The sequence below is a fragment of the Notolepis coatsorum genome (genome assembly GCF_963971535.1).
Source record: "Notolepis coatsorum genome assembly, chromosome: 13".
Taxonomy (NCBI): domain Eukaryota; kingdom Metazoa; phylum Chordata; class Actinopteri; order Aulopiformes; family Paralepididae; genus Notolepis; species Notolepis coatsorum.
In genome coordinates, this window is record NC_140177.1 from 67,109,792 (window position 1) to 67,137,291 (window position 27,500).

A 27,500-nucleotide genomic window follows, 5' to 3' on the forward strand; every position below is an offset into this window, starting at 1 on the left:
CCAGAGCTCTCATAAAGGTCCTGTTCATTATCTGTACAACCTGGGAATGTGCTGTTGGGCTGCTTATTACACCTAGAGAGAGAGTGAGAGAGAGAGAGTGAGAGTGAGAGTGAGAGTGAGAGTGAGAGAGAGAGAGAGAGAGAGAGAGAGAGAGAGAGAGAGAGAGAGAGAGAGAGAGATGAAGAAAGAGAAAAATAAAGGAATAGAAAATGTAAGTGTGACCTACAGTATGTTGTTATTAGTATTATTATTAGTATTATTATTTATTATTATTATTATTATTATTATTATTATTATTATTATTATTATTATTATTATTATTATTATTATTATTATTATTATTATTATTATTATTATTATTATTATTATTATTATTATTATTATTATTATTATTATTATTATTATTATTATTATTATTATTATTATTATTATTATTATTATTATTATTATTATTATTATTATTATTATTATTATTATTATTATTACTACAGTATGGTCAGAATCATGTGTGAGTGCCTCTCTGTCATTACATTATTTATCATTACATTACTCTGTCATTACATTATTTATCATTACATTACTCTGTCATTACATTATTTATCATTACATTACTCTGGCATTACATTATTTATAATTACATTACTCTGGCATTACATTGTTTATTATTACATTACTCTGGCATTACATTATTTATTATTACATTACTCTGTCATTACATTATGTATCATTACATTACTCTGGCATTACATTATTTATTATTACATTACTCTGTCATTACATTATTTATCATTACATTACTCTGGCATTACATTATTTATTATTACATTACTCTGGCATTACATTATTTATTATTACATTACTCTGTCATTACATTATTTATCATTACATTACATTACTCTGGCATTACATTATTTATCATTACATTACTCTGTCATTACATTATTTATTATTTACATTACGCTGTCATTACATTATTTATCATTACATTACATTACTCTGTCATTACATTATTTATTATTTACATTACGCTGTCATTACATTATTTATCGTTACATTACTCTGTCATTGCATTATTTATCATTACATTACTCTGTCATTACATTATTTATCATTACATTACTCTGTCATTACATTATTTATCATTACATTACTCTGTCATTACATTATTTATTATTACATTACTCTGGCATTACATTATTTATCATTACATTACTCTGTCATTACATTACATTACTCTGTCATTACATTATTTATCATTACATTACTCTGTCATTACATTATTTATCATCACATTATTTATCATTACATTACTCTGTCATCACATTATTTATTATTACATTACTCTGTCATTACATTATTTATTATTACATTACTCTGTCATCACATTATGTATCATTACATTACTCTGTTATTACATTATTTATCATTACATTACTCTGTCATTACATTATTTATTATTACATTACTCTGTCATCACATTATTTATTATTACATTACTCTGTCATCACATTATGTATCATTACATTACTCTGTTATTACATTATTTATCATTACATTACTCTGTCATTACATTATTTATTATTACATTACTCTGTCATCACATTATTTATCATTACATTACTCTGTTATTACATTATTTATCATTACATTACTCTGTCATTACATTATTTATCATTACATTACTCTGTCATTACATTATTTATTATTTACATAACTCTGTCATTACATTATTTATCATTACATTACTCTGTCATTACATTATTTATCATCACATTATTTATCATTACATTACTCTGTCATTACATTATTTATCATTACATTACTCTGTCATTACATTACTCTGTCATTACATTATTTATTATTACATTACTCTGTCATTACATTATTTATCATCACATTATTTATCATTACATTATTTATCATCACATTACTCTGTCATTACATTGTGTATCATTACATTACTCTGTCATTACATTATTTATCATTACATTACTCTGTCATTACATTATGTATCATTGCATTACTCTGTCATTACATTATTTATCATTACATTACTCTGTCATTACATTATTTATTATTACATTACTCTGTCATTACATTATTTATTATTACATTACTCTGTCATTACATTATTTATCATTACATTACATTACTCTGTCATTACATTGTTTATCATTACATTACTCTGTCATTACATTATTTATCATTACATTACTCTGTCATTACATTATTTATCATTACATTACTCTGTCATTACATTCTTTATTATTACATTACTCTGTCATTACATTATTTATCATTGCATTACTCTGTCATTACATTATTTATCATTAAATTACTCTGTCATTACATTATTTATTATTACATTACTCTGTCATTACATTATGTATCATTACATTACTCTGTCATTACATTATGTATCATTACATTACTCTGTCATTACATTATTTATTATTACATTACTCTGTCATTGCATTATTTATCATTACATTACTCTGTCATTACATTATGTATCATTACATTACTCTGTCATTACATTATTTATTATTACATTACTCTGTCATTACATTATTTATTATTACATTACTCTGTCATCACATTATGTATCATTACATTACTCTGTCATTACATTATTTATTATTACATTACTCTGTCATTACATTATTTATTATTACATTACTCTGTCATCACATTATTTATTATTACATTACTCTGTCATTACATTATTTATCATTACATTACTCTGTCATTACATTATTTATCATTACATTACTCTGTCATTACATTATTTATCATCACATTATTTATCATTACATTACTCTGTCATTACATTATTTATCATTACATTACTCTGTCATTACATTATTTATTATTACATTACTCTGTCATTACATTATTTATTATTACATTACTCTGTCATTACATTATTTATCATTACATTACTCTGTCATTACATTATGTATCATTACATTACTCTGTCATTACATTATTTATCATCACATTATGTATCATTACATTATTTATCATTACATTATTTATCATTACATTACTCTGTCATTACATTACTCTGTCATTACATTATTTATCATTACATTACTCTGTCATTACATTATTTATTATTACATTACTCTGTCATTACATTATTTATTATTACATTACTCTGTCATTACATTATTTATCATTACATTATGTATCATTACATTATTTATCATTACATTACTCTGTCATTACACTATTTATTATTACATTACAATGTCATTACATTATTTATTATTACATTACTCTGTCATTACATTATTTATTATTACATTACTCTGTCATTACATTATTTATCATTACATTATTTATCATTACATTACTCTGTCATTACATTATTTATCATTACATTACTCTGTCATTACATTATTTATCATTACATTACTCTGTCATTACATTATTTATCATTACATTACTCTGTCATTACATTATTTATCATTACATTACTCTGTCATTACATTATGTATCATTACATTACTCTGTCATTACATTATTTATCATTACATTACTCTGTCATTACATTATTTATTATTACATTACTCTGTCATTACATTATTTATCATTACATTACTCTGTCATCACATTATGTATCATTACATTACTCTGTTATTACATTATTTATTATTACATTACTCTGTCATTACATTATTTATCATCACATTATGTATCATTACATTATTTATCATTACATTACTCTGTCATTACATTATTTATCATTACATTACTCTGTCATTACATTATTTATCATTACATTACTCTGTCATTACATTATGTATCATTACATTACTCTGTCATTACATTATGTATCATTACATTACTCTGTCATTACATTATTTATCATCACATTATGTATCATTACATTATTTATGATTACATATTTATCATTACATTACTCTGTCATTACATTACTCTGTCATTACATTATTTATCATTACATTACTCTGTCATTACATTATTTATTATTACATTACTCTGTCATTACATTATTTATTATTACATTACTCTGTCATTACATTATTTATCATCACATTATGTATCATTACATTATTTATCATTACATTACTCTGTCATTACATTATTTATTATTACATTACTATGTCATTACATTATTTATTATTACATTACTCTGTCATTACATTATTTATTATTACATTACTCTGTCATTACATTATTTATCATTACATTATTTATCATTACATTACTCTGTCATTACATTATTTATCATTACATTACTCTGTCATTACATTATTTATCATTACATTACTCTGTCATTACATTATGTATCATTACATTACTCTGTCATTACATTATTTATCATTACATTACTCTGTCATTACATTATTTATTATTACATTACTCTGTCATTACATTATTTATCATTACATTACTCTGTCATCACATTATGTATCATTACATTACTCTGTTATTACATTATTTATTATTACATTACTCTGTCATTACATTATTTATCATCACATTATGTATCATTACATTATTTATCATTACATTACTCTGTCATTACATTATTTATCATTACATTACTCTGTCATTACATTATTTATCATTACATTACTCTGTCATTACATTATGTATCATTACATTACTCTGTCATTACATTATGTATCATTACATTACTCTGGCATTACATTATGTATCATTACATTACTCTGTCATTACATTATGTATCATTACATTACTCTGTCATTACATTATTTATCATTACATTACTCTGTCATTACATTATGTATCATTACATTACTCTGTCATTACATTATTTATCATTACATTACATTACATTACTCACTCAGGATCAGTGACCCAGCTGTGTCCAAACTCATCTGGGTTTTTGGTCAGAGAGCCGTCAGGCTTCCGGAAGTCATCTTTGGAGTTTCCATTGTAGTCTCCACACAGGCCACACAGCTGGTCCTTGTAGCTGCATTTCATACAAACAATTAAAGAAAATGTTGAAAGGAAAATTCTGTCTATTGGGAATCTTTGTGTTGGCTGTTGTGTGTGAATTACGTAGTCAGTTTTCACTCACTCTTTAATGACTTTGACGTCCATGAAGTGGTTTCCATCGTAGCGGACCGTCACACCAAAGTCCATGGACACAGTGTAGTGTTTTCCAGACTTGTACACAGACACGCCGGTCGCTGGTTCCACTGGAAGGTTCACGTTGGTCCCGTTCAACTACATGGGAGAAGAATGAAAATGGAAACGGGCATGTTGATTAATGAAGGAACAACAACATGGGGATGAACAGCAGGACACGTCAGTGGAAGAGGCGTTTAAAGGACCATACCAGTCTAATATTGACTTCTTGCTGTTACCAGAGATTGTCCCTGTGTTTAACGTTCCGTGTTCATAGGTGTGTAAAGTGTATGTTTTGGTAGATCTCAGCCTACCTTTCACACTGCCAGGGTTGAAAATATGTTCCCTGAAACTTGTTTATTATTAAGAGTCAGATAGTCCTAACAGTTTGTCCTAACATCGCATATAACATCCCATCTACATCATCCATCTACACACCATCCCATATAACATCCCATCTACATCATCCCATCTACATCATCCCATATAACATCCCATCTACACCATCCCATATAACATCCCATCTACATCATCCCATCTACATCATCCCATATAACATCCCATCTACACCATCCCATATAACATCCCATCTACACCATCCCATATAACATCCCATCTACATCATCCCATATAACATCCCATCTACACCATCCCATATAACATCCCATCCACACCATCCCATATAACATCCCATCTACATCATCCATCTACACACCATCCCATATAACATCATCCCATATAACATCATCCCATACAACATCATCCCATATAACATCCCATCTACATCATCCCATATAACATCATCCCATATAACATCATCCCATATAACAGGGGTCTTCAATTAAGTTTGGCCGAGGGCCAAATTTCTTCCAAGCCATCGTATGGGGGGCCGGAAACAAAAACAATGGCTAATTTAATATATTGATAGTGAAAACATTTTAACTCTGTGACAGACCACATTTGTGGCAGAGGCAGATAATGGACAAAATAAACGAGCTGCATAGGTGGCTTAATAAACTGTAAACGGCATACACATTTGCACTGAACATTATACCTTTGTCTGTTTGCCATTTTATTATAAAACCAGAGACAAGCGCCTCTCTCTTATCAGCCTATCTTACATTACGCACAACCAATGTGTCTATCTGACGGCCCTTTCTGTGGAGCGCACTGGACTATTGAGAAACAATAGGAATTTTCCATTGGTTCTCCCAGTCCATGTGACCATTTCTAGCATTTCCATTGGCTATAGTGACAGACATAGATATATGATAAATGGATAGATACAGCGGATTAGATGCAGTCCAGAGAAAACAACCAATCTAGATATTTCAAGATTCTATGCTTTACATCCGCGCATTCTCTGAGAGATGCACTACATTTTTAGATGACTATTGATTCCGATACAATAAAGCAAGTCTTTATCACAAACAAATCCAAAGATATTTAATATTTTACAAAACATGTCTACTGTTGCACCCGGCTTTAGAGGGTTAAAAGCCTAATAGTATTTTTTATTTGGTTAATAAATGTCTCGTTGTAATTCCTTATATACCTAATGTAGCGCATCTTCTTGAAGCAGATTCAGCTTTTTTTGCCCTGATTTGACTTCAGTTTAATTGCATTGTTACTGTTCACATGTGTGGTGCCATCAGTCATATATAAGTAAAGATAAAGTTTGAATGACTTACTGAACTGGTGTTTTAATTTCACACCACACTGCTTGTTTGCTATTTCAGCACCAGGCGCTGTCCACCGACTTTTTTCATGTTGAGCAAGCACTACATTGCACCTCGCTGCCTACCTGTTATTCACTCTCAACATGGATAAAACAACGTATAATAAGCATTCTTTAGGTGGTGGTGGTTTCTCTATTTGGACATTATAGCTAACATATAGCCTAGCCTAGTTGGTCTGATATACAAAAATAAATAAATAAAAGAAAAAAAGAAAAAAGTAATTTCTTTTAATATTCTGAAGGGCCAGATATTATTGCTGGCGGGCCAATTTCGGCCCGCGGGCCGCCTATTGCCGACCTCTGCCATATAACATCATCCCATATAACATCCCATCTACATCATCCCATATAACATCATACCATATAACATCCCATCTACATCATCCCATATAACATCCCATCTACACCATCCCATCTACACCATCCCATATAACATCCCATCTACACCATCCCATATAACATCCCATCTACACCATCCCATATAACATCCCATCTACACCATCCCATATAACATCCCATCTACACACCATACCATATAACATCCCATCTACACCATCCCATCTCCCATCATGCCATTTGTCATAGCTAAAACGACATGATGATTCAGCGTCCTTAGATGACATCCCATGATGACAAATTCACACAAACTAAATGAATTTGCGCAAAGACTGTTGACAGTTCTGGGATGTGTGCAAGATAATTAGATGAAGTGGCTTTAAATTGGTGCTTTCCCCCAATGTTCCCCTGAAACCTCTCTCTCTCTCTCTCTCTCTCTCTCTCTCTCTCTCTCTCTCTCTCTCTCTCTCTCTCTCTCTCTCTCTCTCTCTCTCTTCTCTCTCTCTCTCTCTCTCTCTCTCTCTCTCTCTCTCTCTTGCTCTCTCTCTCTCTCTCTCTCTCTCTCTCTCTCTCTCTCTCTCTCTCTCTCTCTCTCTCTCTCTCCCTCCCTCCCTTCTTTCTCCCCTCTTACCTGCACAGTGCCTCCCTTCAGGATGGAGACCTTCACCGTGCGCACGTACACGTGCACGGCCTTCACGTAGGTGATGGGCTTGTTGAAGCGTCTCTCGTTGTCGGCGTGCACCTCGAAGTGAGGCAGAGAGGTGTCGTTGCAGGGCTCAGACATCAAGTAGCTGCAGTTGCCCATGAAGTTGTACTTGCGCTTGTCGAAGGTGGTGTAGTGAGGGTCTCCAGACGCTACACAGGAGGACGTGCCTGAAGGGAAGAAGAGTTTAAACTCTTGTTTGAATGTATCTTTAACCCTTGTGTTCGGGTTGAGAAATTATATATTTGTTTTAACCCTTTCACTACCACACTACAGAAGGTTAACCTTTCACTACCACACTACAGAAGGTTAACCTTTCACTACCACACTACAGAAGGTTAACCTTTCACTACCACACTACAGAAGGTTAACCTTTCACTACCACACTACAGAAGGTTAACCTTTCACTACCACACTACAGAAGGTTAACCTTTCACTACCACACTACAGACGGTTAACCGCCTTTAACCGCCTGTAGTGTGGTTGTGAAAGGGTTAACCCTTTGTTGCGTGGCAGTGAAAGGGTTAACCTTCTGTAGTGTGGTTGTGAAAGTGTTAACCCTTTGGTAGTGTGGTAGTGAAAGGGTTAACCTCAGACTCATTGGCTTTGGAACATTTTATGTGAAGAACATGTAAAAGAGCACATTTTCATTGAGTGCAGACTGTGCAATATTTATATTACACACGTGTTGTTCAGGTCCACTGGACCCAGGTTCACTGTGTACCTTCACTGTCTATTCCATTCACGTCTTGATTATAATGGATTTCTTTTTTTTCAGACATCACATTTCATCACAAAAAACGAATAGCACTTTTATTGATGAATGTCAATTTATCAACCTCATACCTCACATATTCTCATCTCAACCTCATACTGTACCTCACTATTCCCATCTCACGTCATCCCATCTGCTCACTACAACCTCATCCTTTTATTGCATCTCATTTTTGTAATCTCTTCTAATCTCATCATCTCATTTAATCTCACCCTCAAAGTCTCATGGTCTCATTCCGCACTTATAGATTTTTTTTGTTGCAGAATCGCTCAAGAAGACACAATCCATTTTTTGTTGTTAACCATAATATGGTATATTATAGGGTCATTTTCAGAGTAGACCTAGTCATGCACTGAGGGCTTTCCTCAATGGAAGATCTCCACTGAAAGCAAGTATTTCGTCCTGGCTTACTCCATCATGTCTTTGAAACCGGCCTAACCTTATACCTTAAATAGAGTATAAAGTTCAAGGTCTTTTCAAAGCCTCTTCTCTTGATAATTTTCACGCTTGTGCTTTTGTTTCAGAGAGATCGGATGTGGAAACGTTATGAAAGGGGTCTCGATAAGTCATCAATAACTACAGACGGTGAGCCTTCCTCATTATTTCGCTCTCGGGACCAATCAATGATATCATGTCAACCCTCATCGACAGATCACATTATTGTGTAAATTACACACATTTAAATTGACACTGACTCTGAGAGAGGTGATCATCCTCAGAGTCCAGTGATATGTTTACCTTTAGGATAGCAGCCTGAGACACCGTTGACCTCACGACACTCCTCTGTAGCGAGACAGGAGTTGTCCACACAGTCCAGAGTGTAGTTCCCTGCACAGCGACACAGCGTGGAGCAGCCGTCACCAAAGATAATCTCTCCAGGCTGAGAGGGAGAGAAGAGATGAGGCACTGAGTCTTAGGTGCAAAATATATTCAAACAAAAGATTATCTATGAACCCTCTCGCCCCAAACAATTACGTCTACATTCACATTTAGTCATTTAGCAGAGTCTTTTATCCAAAGCGACTTATAATATTTAGGTCAGCAGGAAGGGTACACCTCTTGTGGGTAAGTGGTATTGTTCGTCTAGCAGTGCCGAACATGAGTGCCACACTCTGAGTGCATAGTAGTATAGACATTATTAGCATAGTAGGTAGTAGTATATGTATAGTAGCATAGTGCATAGTAGATAGTAGTATATAGACATAGTAGCATAGTAGGTAGTAGTATATAGACAGACATAGTAGCATAGTAGGTAGTAGTATATCGCTGCTGGCGGGACAAAACCTCCTAACTCCATTTTTTTTTTTATTTATTGTTTTTATCAACTCAGTAGATCATCCTCCATGTGTGTGTGGTTTTACAAAGTCTGCACAATGGGAAAGCATTAAACCAATCATCTGTCTAAACCTCGTAACTCTATTCGCCCTCAAATCTGTTTTCGTTTTTTTCATCTGCTGAAAAGTTGGGTTTTTGGAGTTATGAGGTGTTGTCCCGCCAGCAGCGATATAGACATAGTAGCATAGTAGGTAGTATTATATGTATAGTAGTGTAGTGCATAGTAGATAGTAGAATAGACATATTAGCATAGTGTAGTAGTATATGTATAGTAGCATAGTGCATAGTAGATAGTAGTATACTATAGACATAGTAGCATAGTACATAATAGTGACCTCAACTGACTAAATAACCCATGACCTCTGACCTCGTAGTAGTTGTTTTCATCGTCCAGGCAACCGCACTTCTCCAGCGGCACACAGCGTTGGCCCTTGAAGACGTAGCCCGGCTTACAGAAGCAGCCAGAGATGCAAGAGCCGGTACAGTTGGTGGAGGGCTTCTCACAGCTGGGGATACAGGCTGGACCACACTCTATGTACTCCGCGTCAGGGGGGCACGTTACTGTGGAGCAAAGATCGCAGAAGGGATGGAGAGAGAGAAATACAACGGGGCAAATTATTTATGGAAGGAGGTACGTGGGGAAGAGGTGATACTGTAAGGAGACTCGCTGATCGTGGTTCAAATATAAAAGAATGCACTTATTCAGTCTCACCTGGTGGTCTTGCCGTTGTTGGCTTAGGAGTGGTTGGCCTTGGTGTGGTTGGCCTTGGTGTGGTTGGCCTTGGTGTGGTTGGCCTTGGTGTGGTTGCTACGGAGACAGAAAACACACATGATCAAAGGTACGCATTTCAGAAATTTACGAATATAATTGCCACCCATATATATTTATTTATTATTGTTACTATTTCATTTTAATCTTTTAACGACATAAAGAATCATTAAAGACTCCAGTCACCCGAACAACTGCCTCTTTGAACTGCTGCCGTCAGGCAAGCGATACAGGAGTCTCAAGGCGAGCACAGAAAGACTCAGAAGAAGCTTCTATCCCCAGGCCATCAGGCTGCTAAACGAACAATGAATGAACACTACACAACAACAACCACCAAACGCACATAGCACACACATCCACACGCACACACTCACTTTAAACAAACACACTGTAGCACCCACTCCACACACTTATAGCACACACCCACTTTAAACAAACACACTGTAGCACCCACTCCCCACACTTTATATTTATGGATGAAGGATTGCACTACAACTCGTACACCTTACTGTAAATTGTACCTAAAATTGTACCTCATCCCATTTCTGCTTTGCACTAGATAGTACTGTACATTAGTACACTGCATAGTATTGTGTATTGTATATTATATGGTAACTCAGAACATTGTACATATGTCTATACCGAACACTGTGACCTCATTTTCTTCTTCTAAATTCATGCTATATTATGTTATTATGTTATTTGATACTATCTTGTCTAGCACAGTCTCTGGAGCGTAACAGTAAGAAGCATTTTGTATGAAAGTATTCTGTACTTCTGTATGACAACTATTAAAGAACTTGAACTTGAACTTGATTGTGTTTCATGGGTCAAAGAATCATGAAATGTATTCAACAAATACAGTGAAAAACACCAAAATTGGAACAAGGGTTAATCATAGTATTATTATTACTACTATTATATATTAAAATCTATTATGATTAATAATAGTAATAATAATTATTATTATTATTATAATTATACAAATAATTATAGAAATAGATATTTTTGGAGTGAAACTTCAACCCAACGGCAGAAATGTATGTTTGATGGAGGTGCGTTAGCCTACTGTGGGTGCATTTGTTTTGTGTTGATTTAGGTTTAGGGTTAGGTATAGGTGCATTCGTTTTTGCGTTGGGTTAGGGTTAGGTGCGTTTGTTTTGTCTTGGGTTAGGGTTTGTTTGTTTTGTTTTGTGTTGGGTTAGGGTTAGTTTGTTTTGTGTTGGGTTAGGGTTAGGGCTAGATAGTGTTGTGTTGGGTTAGGGCTAGGTAGTTTTGTGTTGGGTTAACCGTTAGGATTAGGGTTAGTTTGTTTTGTGTTGGGTTAGGGTTAGGGCTAGATAGTGTTGTGTTGGGTTAGGGCCAGGTCGTTTTGTGTTGGGTTAGGGTTAGGGCTAGGTCGTTTTGTGTTGGGTTAGGGTTAGGGCTAGATAGTTTTGTGTTGGATTAGGGTTAGGGCTAGGTTGTTTTGTGTTGGGTAGTTAGGGTTAGGGCTAGATAGTTTTGTGTTGGGTTAGGGTTAGGTAGTTTTGTGTTGGGTTAGGGTAGGGCTGACCCCTATTAATCGATTAGTCGACTAATCGGTCGAAAGGAGCCGTAGTCGACTGGCCAACCTCTTAGTCGAATATAATAAAAAAGATTTTTTTTAAAAAAAATTTAAAAAAAAATTAAAAAAAAAATTAAAAAAGTATCATTCTTTCCAAAAGAAAAGAGGCCTAGAAGCGTGGCTAACGCTAATGGCACGCATACCAGAGGCTAACTGCCTACGAAAACAGGCACAGAGGCACTGAAAGAGGATTTCACCCATCTAATGAACACACTAGACCAGACAAATATCAACATGTATCCATCAGTGGACCAATTGCATGCTTTTGCAGAGGACAAGAAGCCTTCAGTCGACTCCTTCAGACATTAAGCACCCCCCACAGCCCAAATGGAATGATACACATTTTATTTATTTTTTTATAGTCGAATAAACGGCAAATGTTGGCCAATCCTAGTCGACCATCCAAATCCTTAGTCGGGGACAGCCCTAGGTTAGGGTTAGTGTTAGGTATTACCTGTAGGGTAGCAGCCCAGCTCTCCGCCCACCACTTTGCATTCCTCCACGGGGCTGCAGCGCCACGCTTGGCAGGTGATGTTGTGGTTTCCATGACACACACAGCGCTCGGAGCAGTCAGACTCTGTGAACCAGCTGTCTCCAGCCTGAGGGCAACGCACACAAACATACATTTACATTTACATCCTAATGGCCTATTTATGTCCCCATATTACCCATCGGCAAGAGACGTAAACAATGTAAATATATTCCAGTACACACCCAATGCTCCGACTCCACCCACACACACACTTACGGGCCTGTAATGTCCGTCTTCGTCAGTACATCCACACTGGCTGGGCGCTATACACTTGTCTCCACTGAGGATGAGGCCAGAGTCACACACACAGCCTTCCACACAGGGTCTGTTACAGGTGCCTCCTGGACCAGAGGGGTTCTGACAGCTGGGCTGAGAGCAGGCCGGGCCGCACGGCTCATAGTGACTGCCGGCGAGGCAGGCCAGAGCTGGAAGGAGTGGAGGAGGGTGTGTGGATGGATGGATGGATGGATTGATGGAGAGGAAGGGAGGGAGGGAGGGAGGGAGGGAGGGAGGGAGGGAGGGAGGGAGGGAGGGAGGGAGGGAGGGAGGGAGGGAGGGAGGGAGGGAGGGAGGGAGGGAGGGAGAGGAGTTGGGGGATGGGGAGATGGATAGATTTTTAATACCTTTGTTTAATATATGCAGCTCTTTATAATTGCTGGATATCTAAACAATGCACCATGGGGGATCAGGAGTAATACATGTTTCAGACAGTAGATGGCGATATACAGAGGGCTAAAATAATAAATAAAGGCACCCATCACCCTGCACTCCCCACACACACACACGCACGCGCGCGCGCACACACACACACACACACACACACACACACACACACACACACACACACACACACACACACACACACACACACACACACACACACACACACACACACACACACACACACACACACACACACACACACACACACACACACACACACACACACACACACACACACACACACACACACACACTTACGACAGAAGGTGTTGTTCCTCCAGGCGATGGGAGCTCCGGCCGCGGCGCACATGTCTGCATAGCTCTCGATGGCCTGGCACAGCGCCACCGCCTGGCCTCCCGTGGCACACATGTCGTACACACAGTTCTCAAAGTGAGGACCCGGGGGAACCACAGCATGGCACGGCTTGAAGATGCCTGAGGGAAAAACAACAACAGAGTGAGACATAATGTGTTTGACTGAGAGACTCAATAGCCTATAGTTATAACTATATATATATATATATATATATATATATATATATATATATATATATATATATATATATATATATATATATATATATATATATATATATATATATATTAGAGGTGGGCATAGATTAATTTTTTTAATCTAGATTAATCTATCTGCAATCCTGGATTTAATCTAGATTAATCTAGATTAAAATGGCTAAAAAAAAAAAAAAAAAAAACTGCTGAAGGCATTCAAAATATGTGTGTTCTACCCAAATAATGACCAGAAGTAAGTCCTTACTTTTTCTTTCCTCCTTATGTTTCTCAGGCCAGGTGGCCCATTACACCATGAGCCCATCTCCCGTTTCCAAAATGCATTACAGACTGTTTGAAAAAGCTGTTTTGCTATGATAATTGGTAATGAAATATCAAAATAATGTTCAATAAGATGTACTTGTGTTTAATAAGTTGTTTTATTCAGAAGTTAACACAAATAAATAATATTACCAGTACAGTACAGTATCTAGCACACTCTCAGGAGCAAAACAGAAAGAATCATTTCAAACTTGAACTATGTGACATGGCTTGAATCAACTGCTCCAGTGGAGTTGCTCAGTGGCCAATGGCCAACTGTGGTTGTACTGGGCAGCTCCCAGGTGTGAATGGAACTGTGTGAATGTGAAGCAGGGCGTTCCTGAAAAAGAGCATCTGTGCTCAGCGAACCTACCCTGGGTAAATAAAGGTAAAAAAAAAAAATGTAATTTTTTTTTTTTTTAGATTAATGCGTTAATTATATTATCGCGCGATACTAGTATAGCGTTAACGCCGTTAACGGCCCAGCTCTAATATATATATATATATATATATATATATATCTACTGTATATACCTGACTATATACAGTATATAACTATATACATCTGAGGTTAGAGGAAAAGAGATGAGACATGAGAGATGAGACAACAAACTATCATTACACATGGGCAAAACAGAGTCCATTCTCTTCGGTTCAAATAACAAACTCAGCAAGACCGACGGCTTCTCGGTTACAGTGGGTGACAATATTATCACAAGGAAAGATGAAATTACCTACCTGGGTTCCATCCTAGAGGCTAATCTTTCCTGTGACAAAATGGCATCCAATGTAATAAAAAAAGTCAACCAACGAACGCGATTCTTGTACCGGATCTCCTCTCTGGTAAACAAGAATACCCTGAAGACTCTAGCAGGAGCACTCATTCAAGGGTACTACGACTATGCTTGCACCTCATGGTACCAAAGCACCTCAAAGGCACTAAAAAACAAATTACAAACATCTCAAAACAAGCTAGTCAGACTACTGCTTGACCTGACTCCTAGAACCCACCTCACCCCTGCCCACTTTGACAACCTAGGATGGCTTAGAGTAGACGACAGAGTACAGCAACTTGCAATGGGCCTGGTCTACAAGATACACTACGCGACCAAGGTACCCATGTACATGTCAAAATACTTCCCAAAGGTCAGTGAATACCACGATCACAACACCAGAGGGAGCTCCACAAATCATGTAAAACCCAGATTCGGCTCAAACAAGGGACTAAACACGTTTCGCAATTATGCCACATCAATGTGGAACGCCCTACCTAAAGCTGTAAAGGAATGTGAATCACTACCCACTTTCAAAAACACTCTCAAAAAACACCTACGTGAGACTGCAATTCGAAACTGGCCCCTACAAATGTCCTAACCTAGTTGTACAGTAAATGACCAAGTAAGGCTTTGTCAGTATTCCAATGTACAGTGTAAAATGTGTGTGTGTCCCCTACCCAACCCCCCCCCCCCCCCCCCCACCTCCAATGTACAGCCCTCACCCACCCACCCAACCCCACCCCACCCACCCAACCTCCTCCAATGTACAGTTTCTATGCCAAATGTATATACACTCTTTTTCTGGACACTTTTGTATCACAAACAGTACTGTATTTGCAAATCTGATATGTCATAAATGTATAGATGTAGCAGTACTGTCTATCTGTATGTCATGTATGTCATATATGTTATGATGAATTGAAAATGGGGGACCCTGATGTAAACAAGACGAAAGTCTTTCTCTGGTCTGCATCCCCTTAACAATTGTATGTACTGAGCTGTACTGTACTGTACCCATTCTGCAATCTGTTAATAAACTTTTCAATCAATCAATCAATCACATATTGTGTTCGACTGAGAGACTTATGAGCCTATAGTTTATATATATACACATATATATATATATAAAAACTAAAAGGAGAATACCTTCAAGGGAAAGAAGGGACCGCACACTCCTCAGGACTGGTTTTTGCTTTTTTATTGTTGCACAACGCGTTTCGCTATCTGCTTCCTCAGGTGCTATGCAGCAGGTGTCAATGATCATCATTATATACAGCATACTCCACCCCACATCGTAACACATCAAGCCCATTGGCTACTCAATTATCACATTTAGTTTTATCATTTTGCAGGATGTAATGCATATAACTCTTATGTATAAAAATGATGCATAGAGACCACATATATACACAGACTCATTTTTGAAAATTATATATAATAACACAATATGAGAGAAGTGACAAATCGTAACACATCAAGCCCATTGGCTACTCAATTATCACATTTAATTTGATCATTTTGCAGGATACATATAACTCTTATGTATAGAAATGATGCCTAGAGACCACATACATACATGTAGCAGCCTGAAGATATTGCTTATTATTCAGAGCTGCTGACTTGCCTTTTTGTTTCCCCTTTCTGCACCAAGACATTCTAATTAGTTTCATTGAGATTCGCACAAACAATGACACAAGCGTCTCCTTCTTATATCGCTGGAATATGGATTATAAGCGGCATTACTGGACTCGATTCATCATCCTTCCCTTGTGTGACTGGCAGGCGGGACCAGCAGGGGGCAGTAGCAGGCAGAGAGAGATGGGAGAAGATATATGGAACTGAGAGATGGAAGGAGAACCTCTTCGGCAGTGAACTTGAACACGAACAGTCGCAACGGACGGGGGCTCTGGAGAGCCCTGTTGCAGAAGTTATGTTGGAGAGCCCTGTAGAATAGTGACGGGTGATAGGAAGTACTTGCTAGTGGACGCGACGTCCTAGAAGTACCAGCGATAATGTGTGAGCAAACGGTATAGAACAAGGTACTAACACTATCGAGTTATAGTAGTTACTGTGTGCGGTATAAGTAGCGTGCGGCTAATAACATATCTGAGTCCTTAGTAATCGGGTTATAGCAGTTACTGTGCCGGTATAGAGCCAAGATATACGTGCGTGGACCTACAACCAGATCTGCACCCGGCTGCCTGCAGCCAGCACGGGAGTCGTCCCGTCCAGCAGAGGTTGTCATCGCCCAGCACCCACTCTCAGCCAGCACTGCCTCTCTGCCCAGCTCCGCCTGCTAGCACCGGCGACGAGAGCGTTCGACGCCATCTTGCCACCAGGACGGTGGTGGAGCGGCGCGGCCGCCATTTTGGTAGAGTAACATTAGGGCTTCGGTGCCCAGGATCTATTGCACGTTACACAGTGTGGTGCGGCCGGCGGGCGAAGTGAACACTAACAACCAGTGTCTAAGGGGTACCCCAGACTATATATGCCGGCATTAGAATAGGGCTTTTTGCAAGGTATTAGTGGGCCCACACTTTTGTTTTCGTTCCTTTCCTTTGAGCGTGATAACATTTAATAATAATATTTTCCCATCCAATTAACCCTTTCCCGGTGGGGAAGTTACAGACCTGGTGCATTATAATTAAAGCCTTTTGAGGTATTATTCTGGCCGTATAATTAAAGCCTTTTGAGGTATTATACAGGGTGAAGACCCAGACGTGGGTGATGAGTCAAACACAGTGAAGTATATTATCCCTGATATTAACCCAGAGGTGGGTGTATAATATACGTGTTTATGAGGTATTGAGTTGCACACAGGAGCTATAGTAGGACTTCAGTCCAATTGACCACTAGTAGTAGATCATTGTAACTGACCAGTACATAACATTAAAGAATTGGATGGGAGATTTGGTGTGTGTGTCTATCCATGGGCCGGTTGACAATCCTTTTGGTGTGGGTAATGTTAATATAATTAACCCTTTCCTATTCCACCGTTCCCTCTTCATTGTAAGGTTTCTAGGGTCATTGAGGGAGGGTACTGCTTGCGGGGGGAACTCAGAGTATTTGATTACAATTCAGTCAAGAGGTGTGGGAGGGTTTAAGGAGAAACTGGGGGGAGTGGGAGCGTGTTGGGGAGTACTGCTGACCGCCCTGCTGCAGGGAAGACCAGAGTACCAGACCAGGTTGGTAAATCCCGGGCCCCATCCACTCACACTACCAGCCTCCAGTCAACACCCCAGGCCCAAAGACGAGGGTGCAGTCCGGCAGAGTTCTACTGTGTCCAGCTACCTCGTGACTGCCAGCAACCGTTCCCACGAAGCAGGGATAATCCACCCTGCTACATTTGGCGTCACGAACAGGATCAACATCCTAACTTACTCCCTTGACCGAGACCCGTAGAGAGACCCACGATGTCAAAGAAGGAGACCCACGCCGCGCCAAAGATGGCGGCGAAGTTTGAGCAGCTGCAGGAGCAGTGTCAGACTCAGGCGGCACTGCTAAAGCAGCAAGCCGCAGCGATGAAGGAGTTGACTGACCAGGCCCTCCACACTCAGGCGGCCCTACAGGAGCTACGAGAGGGCCGGGACGCCGCCACCGAGATACAGAAAGGAGAGACCCACGCCGCGCAGGAGAGGGCGGCGGAGTTAGAGGACCTAAAGGCGGAGTTAGAGGACCTGCAGGCGGAGTGTCGGAGGCAGGCGGAGCTGCTGACGCGGCAAGCCGAAGCGATTACGGAGTTGATCAGCCAGGCCCTCCTAGAGAAGCGCTACACTCAGGCGGTCCTAAAGGTGCAACGAGACGGTGAGGACGCCGCCGCCGAGGTAAAGAAGGAGGAGGCCAAACGCATGGAGGAACTGACCGCACAGGTGAAGGCCCTGACGAACAGAACCCACACACACGCCGGCCTCCTGGACCGACAGGCGCTGGCCCTGGAAAAGACCCAAGCCGCTCTCGACCGGGACGGCCGCGAACCCCGCACCGGCCCCTCCACCGTGTACGTCCAACGGGACCGAAAGTGCAGCGAGTTCGGAGGGGGAAAAGAGAGAGGAGAGCCGCTGGTGGAGGACTGGATCCGGGACGTGAAAGCGCATTTCCGGATCAGCAGAGTGCCCGGCGACGAACAGGCGGAGTTCGTACAACAGCATCTGAAGGTCCAGATTAACACTGAAAGTCTGCGTTTATTATTTTGTATAACTTATATATTGTTTATATATATAATATATATATCTTTACGTCATCTGTTTGCCTAACAGTATTCTCCATTCGCTTATGGTAGATCCCATTCTGAACGACTAGGCGCCAGAGACGCGCCCCCTAGACATGTTTTCTAGACATGTTCAGACATGCCCGGACAAGCCCAGAGCGAGCGCATTGATTCTGTACAGGTGAACAGGCTGAGCCCAATAGGGACCAGATAGAGTATATTGTGTAGACGGTGCAAGCAGCAGCAGCGGCAGTAGCATAACAGGAAAAACTAGCTGAGTGAGAGTGAAAGACGTCTGTTGCAGTTGTACACAGACCGACAGCGGTGTATCGTTATAGATAGCTAATGGCTACTTAGATACGACTATAATATTGTCGAGCCATTATTTGGCACATTTTGTCTAACTGTACTGTCTGGCTATTAATATTCTTTAGTAGTGGTTTAATCTAAACAATCTTTAATACAGTCAGGGTTGTGTAGCCCCTTAGCTACAATTGGTCCTTCGAGCCGGAGGGTATCAGTAATAATAATAATATTAGTGATAATATGGCCAGCGGCGGACACTCTCCAATCGGTCCTCCCCCATTAGAGCGCCCTAGGCGCCAGCGTCAGCCCCCTCCCCACTTGGAGAACTACGCTGTAGAGTTACCCCCTAGCTTATCTACGAGGACGTTAAGCAAGGATAACATTAGTAGCTCAAGTATGCCCAACCTTATCGATCTGTCAACCCCACCGGTAGAGACCCAAGCTAGTTTAAGTGAAACTGACTTAGCTCACAGGGGGGGGACAAGCGGGACATTACTTGACTATACCCATAGAACACCGCGCCCCCGAGATGGACCTCGGAGCGCACCAGAGTAAAGAGCACCGCGCCCCCGAGATGGACCTCGCAGCGCGGGAGAAGACAAAGTACAGCGCCCCCGAGATGGACCTCGGAGCGTGTAAGGAGACCAGGTCACCGCCAAGCCCTGCCAACTCCAAATCACCATCATCAGCGTCATCCCCAAGCGAGGCCGACCAGAGGCTAGCGCAAGTCCTGATCGCCACGCTAACCGTTTCAGCGGAAAGAGACCGTCTCCAGGCGCAACAAGAAAGTGAGCGTGAACATTCCAGAGTGGAAGAGAGACGCCTCCAGGCGCAACAAGAGGGTGAGCGTGCCCGTCTCCAGGCGCAACAAGAGGGTGAGCGTGCCCGTCTCCAGGCGCAACGAGAGTGAGCGCGAACATCTCAGACTGGAAGAGAGGCGCCTCCAGGCTGAAGAAAACATGGAGCGAGACCGCGCCAATGCGCAGCGCGACGCGGAGCGAGACCGCCTACAAGCACAAATGATGGAGCAAGCGCTCCAGAGGGTGACTCCCCACTCTTCCACCCGGAGCTCCCGGAGATCATCACGACACGGGTCGAGGGCACCCTCCCCTCCCTGACAAAGCTACACGGGACCCCGCCTACGGGAAGAACCTGCTTACGTTGCAGAGCAGCTAGCCGAGCGACTACAAAGCCTGACGGAGGACGAGGGAGGACAGGAAGCCCACCCGCACGACCCCATCTCAGACCAGGAGGCTCAGCGCAGCCCCGGTCTCGGTCCCGACACGCTGTGTTATGAACCCCCAACACGTCCCAGTGGGGAGTTCGAGCACCAGACGGCACCGAGGAATAGTGCCTGGGAACCCAGCCCCTGGTTCCCGCCCAGCACGAACCAACGACCCCACGTACGGGGAGACTCGCCAAGGATGCCTCTCCCCCCACGTGCGTCAGTGTCACAGCCATCCATGGCATCCTACATTGGGACACCCACATTCCCAGACTTCACAAGAGAAGACCGAGCGCAGTATACCGAGCTGCGTATGTGCCTAGAGACAATTCTCCGGGTTATGATGGTATTGGAGGCAGATTACTGATATCCATTCAAGAATCCATTGTGAAGCCATTATGTCATATTTTTAATACATCACTGGAGAAGGGAATTGTCCCACTGGAACTTAAAATAGCTAAGATCATCCCTATTTATAAAGATGATGACCCAGCCATCTTCAACCATTACAGACCTATATCCATCCTTCCTACCTTGTCAAAAATACTTGAAAAGCTTGTCTATAAAAGATTAATTGAACATCTTAATAAGCACAATATTATTTACACTCACCAGTACGGGTTCAGAAAGAAACATGCAACATATATGGCAATAACACATCTAATTTATGAAATATACAAAGCTAAAGACAGAAAGGAAAACACTATAGGTATTTTTTTAGACTTATCAAAGGCATTTGATACAGTCAATCACAATATCCTCCTGCAGAAGCTCTCACATCTTGGAATAAAAAACAATGCACTGCTATGGTTCACCAGTTACCTTAAAGATAGACATCAGTCTGTATCCTATAATGGGATAAATTCTCCTTTTCTTCCTTTACTTTGCGGTCTGCCTCAAGGTTCAATTATTGGGCCTTTGTTATTTTTGTTATATATCAATGACCTCCCTAATGTCTCAGACAGGCTGTCGAAAATTTTATTTGCAGATGACACGAGTGTATTCTATTCACATAAAGATCCTGATACCATCATTAGGGTCATAAATGAAGAACTTAACAAACTATCAATTTGGTTTAAATGCAACAAATTATCACTAAACATTAAAAAAACTAATTTCAAATCTGTGATTTTTAACTCCTCATCTAAAGTAGTGATCAATGACATCCCCATAGCTAGGGTGTGTTCTACACGATTCCTTGGTGTTCTGCTTGATGAATCCCTATCATGGAAACCTCATATCACAGCCATAACTACAAAAATGGCCAAGAGTATTGGTATTCTTGGAAAAACACGTCACTTGCTGAGCACCGAGGTTGCCACAATGTTATATTACTCTATAGTTTACCCATATATCAATTACTGTAATTTAGTTTGGGGTAGTACTCATCAGACCAAACTTGAGCCCATATACCGTCTGCAGAAACAAGCTCTAAAAATAATCAGCTGTGTTCAACGAAGTCATTCTTCTCAGCCTCTATTCCATAAGTTAGGTATACTCAGTGTTTATCAAGTGAATCATCTTCAGACTGGTTTATTTGTGCATAGTTCTTTAAACAGAGCCCTTCCCCCTTTTTTTCATGACATGTTTGCCCACAATCACCAAATTCATAATTACCCCACACGTAGTTCCTGTTTGCTTAGACCACCCTTTTCCCGCACTTCCCAATCTCAGTTTTGTTTGCTCTACCGAGGGTCAAAGTTGTGGAACTCTTTGCCTCCACATATTTTGGAATTTTCTTTTCTGAAATTCAAAAGAGCACTGAAATCTCATCTCTTAGATCACCAATACTTCCCATATGGACTTCCTTTACAAACTGTGGTCTGATGGCTTGTTGTATTTTGTTATTGCATTTTCGTTTTATTATATATTCTTCCTGTCATTAATTGTTTTCTCTACCAGAAATCGTATGGCATGGGTGCCTGCTTCGGTGTCTATGTAGGCCTGCTTGTGTGTTTGTGTGTTTGTTTGTTTGGGGGGGGGGGATTTTATATTTTATCTTGATATAATGTAATTTTGCTTCCTGGTGAATGCCACATGCAAGCCCCTTGAGGGTTTTTAGGCAATTCTCCTACACATCCCTTGTGGATTATATTGTATTATATATGTAATTGTTTTTATATGTGTAAATAAACAAACAAACAAACAAATGTCCGGAGTACAGGACGAGTCATACAAGTATGCCATTCTCCTTAAGCACCTCAAGGTAACTAGAGCGCACAACATAGCGCTGGCATACTCCAATTCACAAACTCCCTATTCTGACGCCCTGGTTGCCCTCGACGCACGTTACGGACGTACATGGGACTATGTCATTCAGGAGATACGTGAGATCGAACGTCTCCCCCCAGCTAAAGACAACCGAGCCCTGGACGACCTATCCGTCAAAGTACAATCCCTGGTGGGGATGCTCGGGTCCCAACGAGAGAAGGGGATGTACGAGTTGTACGCCAACTCCAACGTGGAGCGCATATTGGAGAAGCTCCCCCCATTCCGCCAAGAACGTTTTCGGCGGCAAAGAAACTACCGTGACCCGAATGGCCCAGAACAGTCACTCCTGGACCTTGCTGACTTCCTAGCCAGGGAGGTTAGCAGCCTAAGAATTGACACCTTCGCATGGGGTGGCTCGAACATTAAAGAGGGACCGAGAAGGTTTAAAGACCAAAGCAGGCCCATCACAGTGATGCACCAGGCCGAGTCGGTGTCACGCAGAAGAGTCACAACCCCCCCGCCAAGGGAAAATGGAAGATCGCATGTCAATACTGCGACAACGAACACTGGCTGTCACAGTGCGACGCATTCAAGAAACTGACCACCGTCGAAGTAAGTCAGTGGATTAAAGATAACCGCCGCTGCTTCCGCTGCGCGCGCGGCCACATGACAGCAGAAGTGTGGCAAGTGTGACGGCGCTCACCTCGAAGCACTGCACGAGAGCAACAAGCGCCCACCAGAAGACCAAAGTAGGCCCATCACAGTGATGTACCAGGCCGAGTCGGTGTCACAACAGAAGAGTCACAACCCCCCCGCCAAAGAGGAATGGAAAATGGAGGTTCCAGAATGGAAGATCACATGTAATTACTGCCACGGCGGACACTGGCTGTCACAGTGCGACGTATACGACCAAATGACCCCCGCCGAAATGAATCAGTGGAGTAAGGCTAACAAGCAGGACGCCGCTTACTGCGAAGCACTGCGCGAGGCCCACAAGCGAAGATCAGCTCCACAAAGCAACTCGAGAGCAGAAGTACTCTACATCGACCCCGCGAATAGTGGGAGCCCCAGAGTGCTCCTCAAGGTAGTACGAGTACTCCTCAGCCACGGGCACAAGGTACTCGACACCTACGCCGTCCTCGACGACGGGTCGGAGAAGACACTCCTCCTCGCCTTCCGCCGCTGGTCGGATAGACTGGTCCGAAGAGGAGATGGTCCCCCCCCCCACAGGGGGTGCCGGCAGAGGCATGATACGCGGCGTCACCGGGAAGAGATGCGAGCCACCTCTGGACATGGCCGCGCTACAGGAGCGAGACACGACCCCGAGAGGCTTCGCCGGAAGCCGACGGAGGGGAGACGGGCCCTCTACCCCGCGCAGACTACCCCGCCGGAGCGAGGATGGGAGACTGATCTGCTACACCTGTCAACAGCCTGGCCATATCGGCCGCGAGTGCCCCCGCGCGATGGGAGAACCACGCCCGACGGAAGCACCGGGCGGTGAGGTTTCTCCCCCACAAGTACAGGACACCACCCACACAGCAGCAGGCGGGTCGTCCGACCTGGCGACCGCCAGACCATGGTCTGAGGGGGGAGGTGTGGTAGCGTGCCGTAGTATTTGTAGGATTCGATACCACTGCGGCCGGCCCGACGGAAGCGCTGAGAGGTATTCTCTCATATTGTGTTATTATATATAATTTTCAAAAATGAGTCTATGTGTATGTATGTGGTCTCTAGGCATCATTTCTATACATAAGAGTTATATGTATCCTGCATGCAAAATGATAAAATTAAATGTGATAATTGAGTAGCCAATGGGCTTGATGTGTTACGATTAGTCACTTCTCTCATATTGTGTTATTATATATAATTTTCAAAAATGAGTCTGTGTATATATGTGGTCTCTATGCATCATTTTTATACATAAGAGTTATATGCATTACATCCTGCAAAATGATAAAATTAAATGTGATAATTGAGTAGCCAATGGGCTTGATGTGTTACGATGTGGGGTGGAGTATGCTGTATATAATGATGATCATTGACACCTGCTGCATAGCACCTGAGGAAGCAGATAGCGAAACGCGTTGTGCAACAATAAAAAAGCAAAAACCAGTCCTGAGGAGTGTGCGGTCCCTTCTTCCCCTTGAAGGTATTCTCCTTTTAGTTTTTATATATCTCTCTTGCGCTGACCTGCACCTCCAGTCGGGGTCCAACCAGATGTGCACAAGTCTTATTTAGTTTAATCTATATATATATATATATATATATATATATATATATATATATATATATATATATATATATATATATATATATATATATATATATATATATATATATATATATATATATATATATATATATATATATATGTGTATATGTATATGTGTATAATATATATATATATAATATATATGTGAGGTTAGAGGGAAAGAGACGAGGAATAGGACTGGTAAACACAACTTCCTAGAACAGGGGGTTCCCACAGACTGACCGATCAATACTTTGATTTAGGACAGTAGATGCATGAACATCAGTAGGTTAACATCTACAAACACTAACTAGGGAGGCACAACGTAACGGTATCGGCTGATATCAGCATCAGTCCGATGAGCAGAACTGGACAGATGTGAACAACCAGTGGTTATCTTAGTAAGGACATTAAACACCTACTAAATAGGAAAAAGAGGGCCTTCGTGGCAGGGGACACTGAGCAGGCCAAGGCTGTCCAAAGGGAGCTAAAAAAGGAGCTAAGGGCAGCCAAGGACAGCTACAGAGACAGGCTGGAGGGCAGACTACAGGCCAACAACACCAGGAGGCGGGTGTCAGGAGGATTACTGGGTTCAAACAGCAGGGCACGGCTGTGAGGGCCCCCCGGAGCGTGCAAGTGAGTTTAACACGTTTTTCAACCGATTTGACCGGAGTAGCCTCTCCAAACCCTTCCCCCCACCCATCAACACCAGCACCCCTCCCCACCCCCCAAGCACCCCTCCTCCTTGAGGCTGGAGAGGGTGCCCCAGCTCTGGAAGACCTCCTGCATTGTCCCGGTGCCCAAGAAGGGACACCCTAGCACCCTCAATGACTACAGGCCAGTCGCTCTGACGTCACACTACAGTACTGTATTTGCAAATCTGGTATGTCATAAATGTATAGATGTAGCAGTACTGTCTATCTGTATGTCATGTATGTCATATATGTCATGATGAATTGAAAATGGGGGACCCTGATGTAAACAAGACGAAAGTCTTTCTCTGGTCTGCGTCCCCTTAACAATTGTGTGTATTGAGCGGTACTGTACTGTACCCATTCTGCAATCTGTTAATAAACTTTTCAATCAATCAATCAATACATCATGAAGACCTTTGAGAGGCTGGTCCTGCAGCACCTAAAGTCCATGGTGCATGACTCCCTTGACCCCCTGCAGTTTGCAGACCAGGCAAACATTGGGGTGGAGGACACCATCATCTACATCAGGGGTTCTCAAACTTTTTTATACCACAACTAGGGATGTCCGATATTATCGGCCTACCGATATTATCGGCCGATATCGGCATTGAAATGTGATATCGGAAAATATCGGTATCGGTTTTCAAAAAAAAAAATATATATATATATTTTTTTTTTACATTTCTAGAACCTTTATTTACCCAGGCAAGCAAGTAAGAACAAATTCTCATTTTATTTATTGTCAAAAGTATGCATAATGTTGTGTTAATTCCACAACAAGAGATATGTAATGTTAATTACCTGAAATTATTCCCTTTTTTGGGGGGGAAACCCTGCATATATCGGTATCGGTTGATATTGGTATCGGAAATTAAGAGTTGGACAATATCGGTATATCGGTATCGGTAAAAAAGCCAATATCGAGCATCCCTAACCACAACCCCATTTTATTTAGGATTTCTTTTGGCGACCCCACACTTAATGTATCGCATATAATTTCAACGTGGCATTAAGGAATATCAAAATAAAAGCACACGTTGTTGAACTTGATCATGCATATTTATTAGAAAATTTTATTACAGCACTATGTTATCAATACATATTTATAAAACAAGTATGTGTGTGTACGTAGTATGCACTTAAGGTTTAAGTGTGTGTGTGTGTGTGTGTGTGTGTGTGTGTGTGTGTGTGTGTGTGTGTGTGTGTGTTTATGTGTGTGTGTAACGGAGGTGCGTGAGTATATCCACAGTCACAGAAACAGGGGTGTTGACAAGTGACTGTGGCAGTAAGCGGGCTGCATGTAGCTTATTCCCAGCGGAAGAGTACGTCGCGTGCTTCCGCGTTTTCTCTGATTGGC

The 27,500-nt window shown here is 40.8% G+C and overlaps 1 protein-coding gene across 1 annotated transcript in view; it reads right to left on the bottom strand.

Annotated features, from left to right (window-relative positions):
- Nucleotides 1-27,500, bottom strand: part of zanl (zonadhesin, like) — a gene marked incomplete at both ends in the record, with an annotated part of 184,158 nt that overhangs the window by 75,486 nt on the left and 81,172 nt on the right. Inside the window, 11 exon segments of the mRNA XM_084327694.1 lie at nucleotides 8-72; nucleotides 4,841-4,969; nucleotides 5,078-5,226; nucleotides 7,833-8,074; nucleotides 9,418-9,559; nucleotides 10,382-10,585; nucleotides 10,587-10,712; nucleotides 10,716-10,822; nucleotides 12,844-12,988; nucleotides 13,138-13,346; nucleotides 13,903-14,079. Coding sequence (XP_084183820.1) covers nucleotides 8-72; nucleotides 4,841-4,969; nucleotides 5,078-5,226; nucleotides 7,833-8,074; nucleotides 9,418-9,559; nucleotides 10,382-10,585; nucleotides 10,587-10,712; nucleotides 10,716-10,822; nucleotides 12,844-12,988; nucleotides 13,138-13,346; nucleotides 13,903-14,079 — 1,695 coding nt within the window.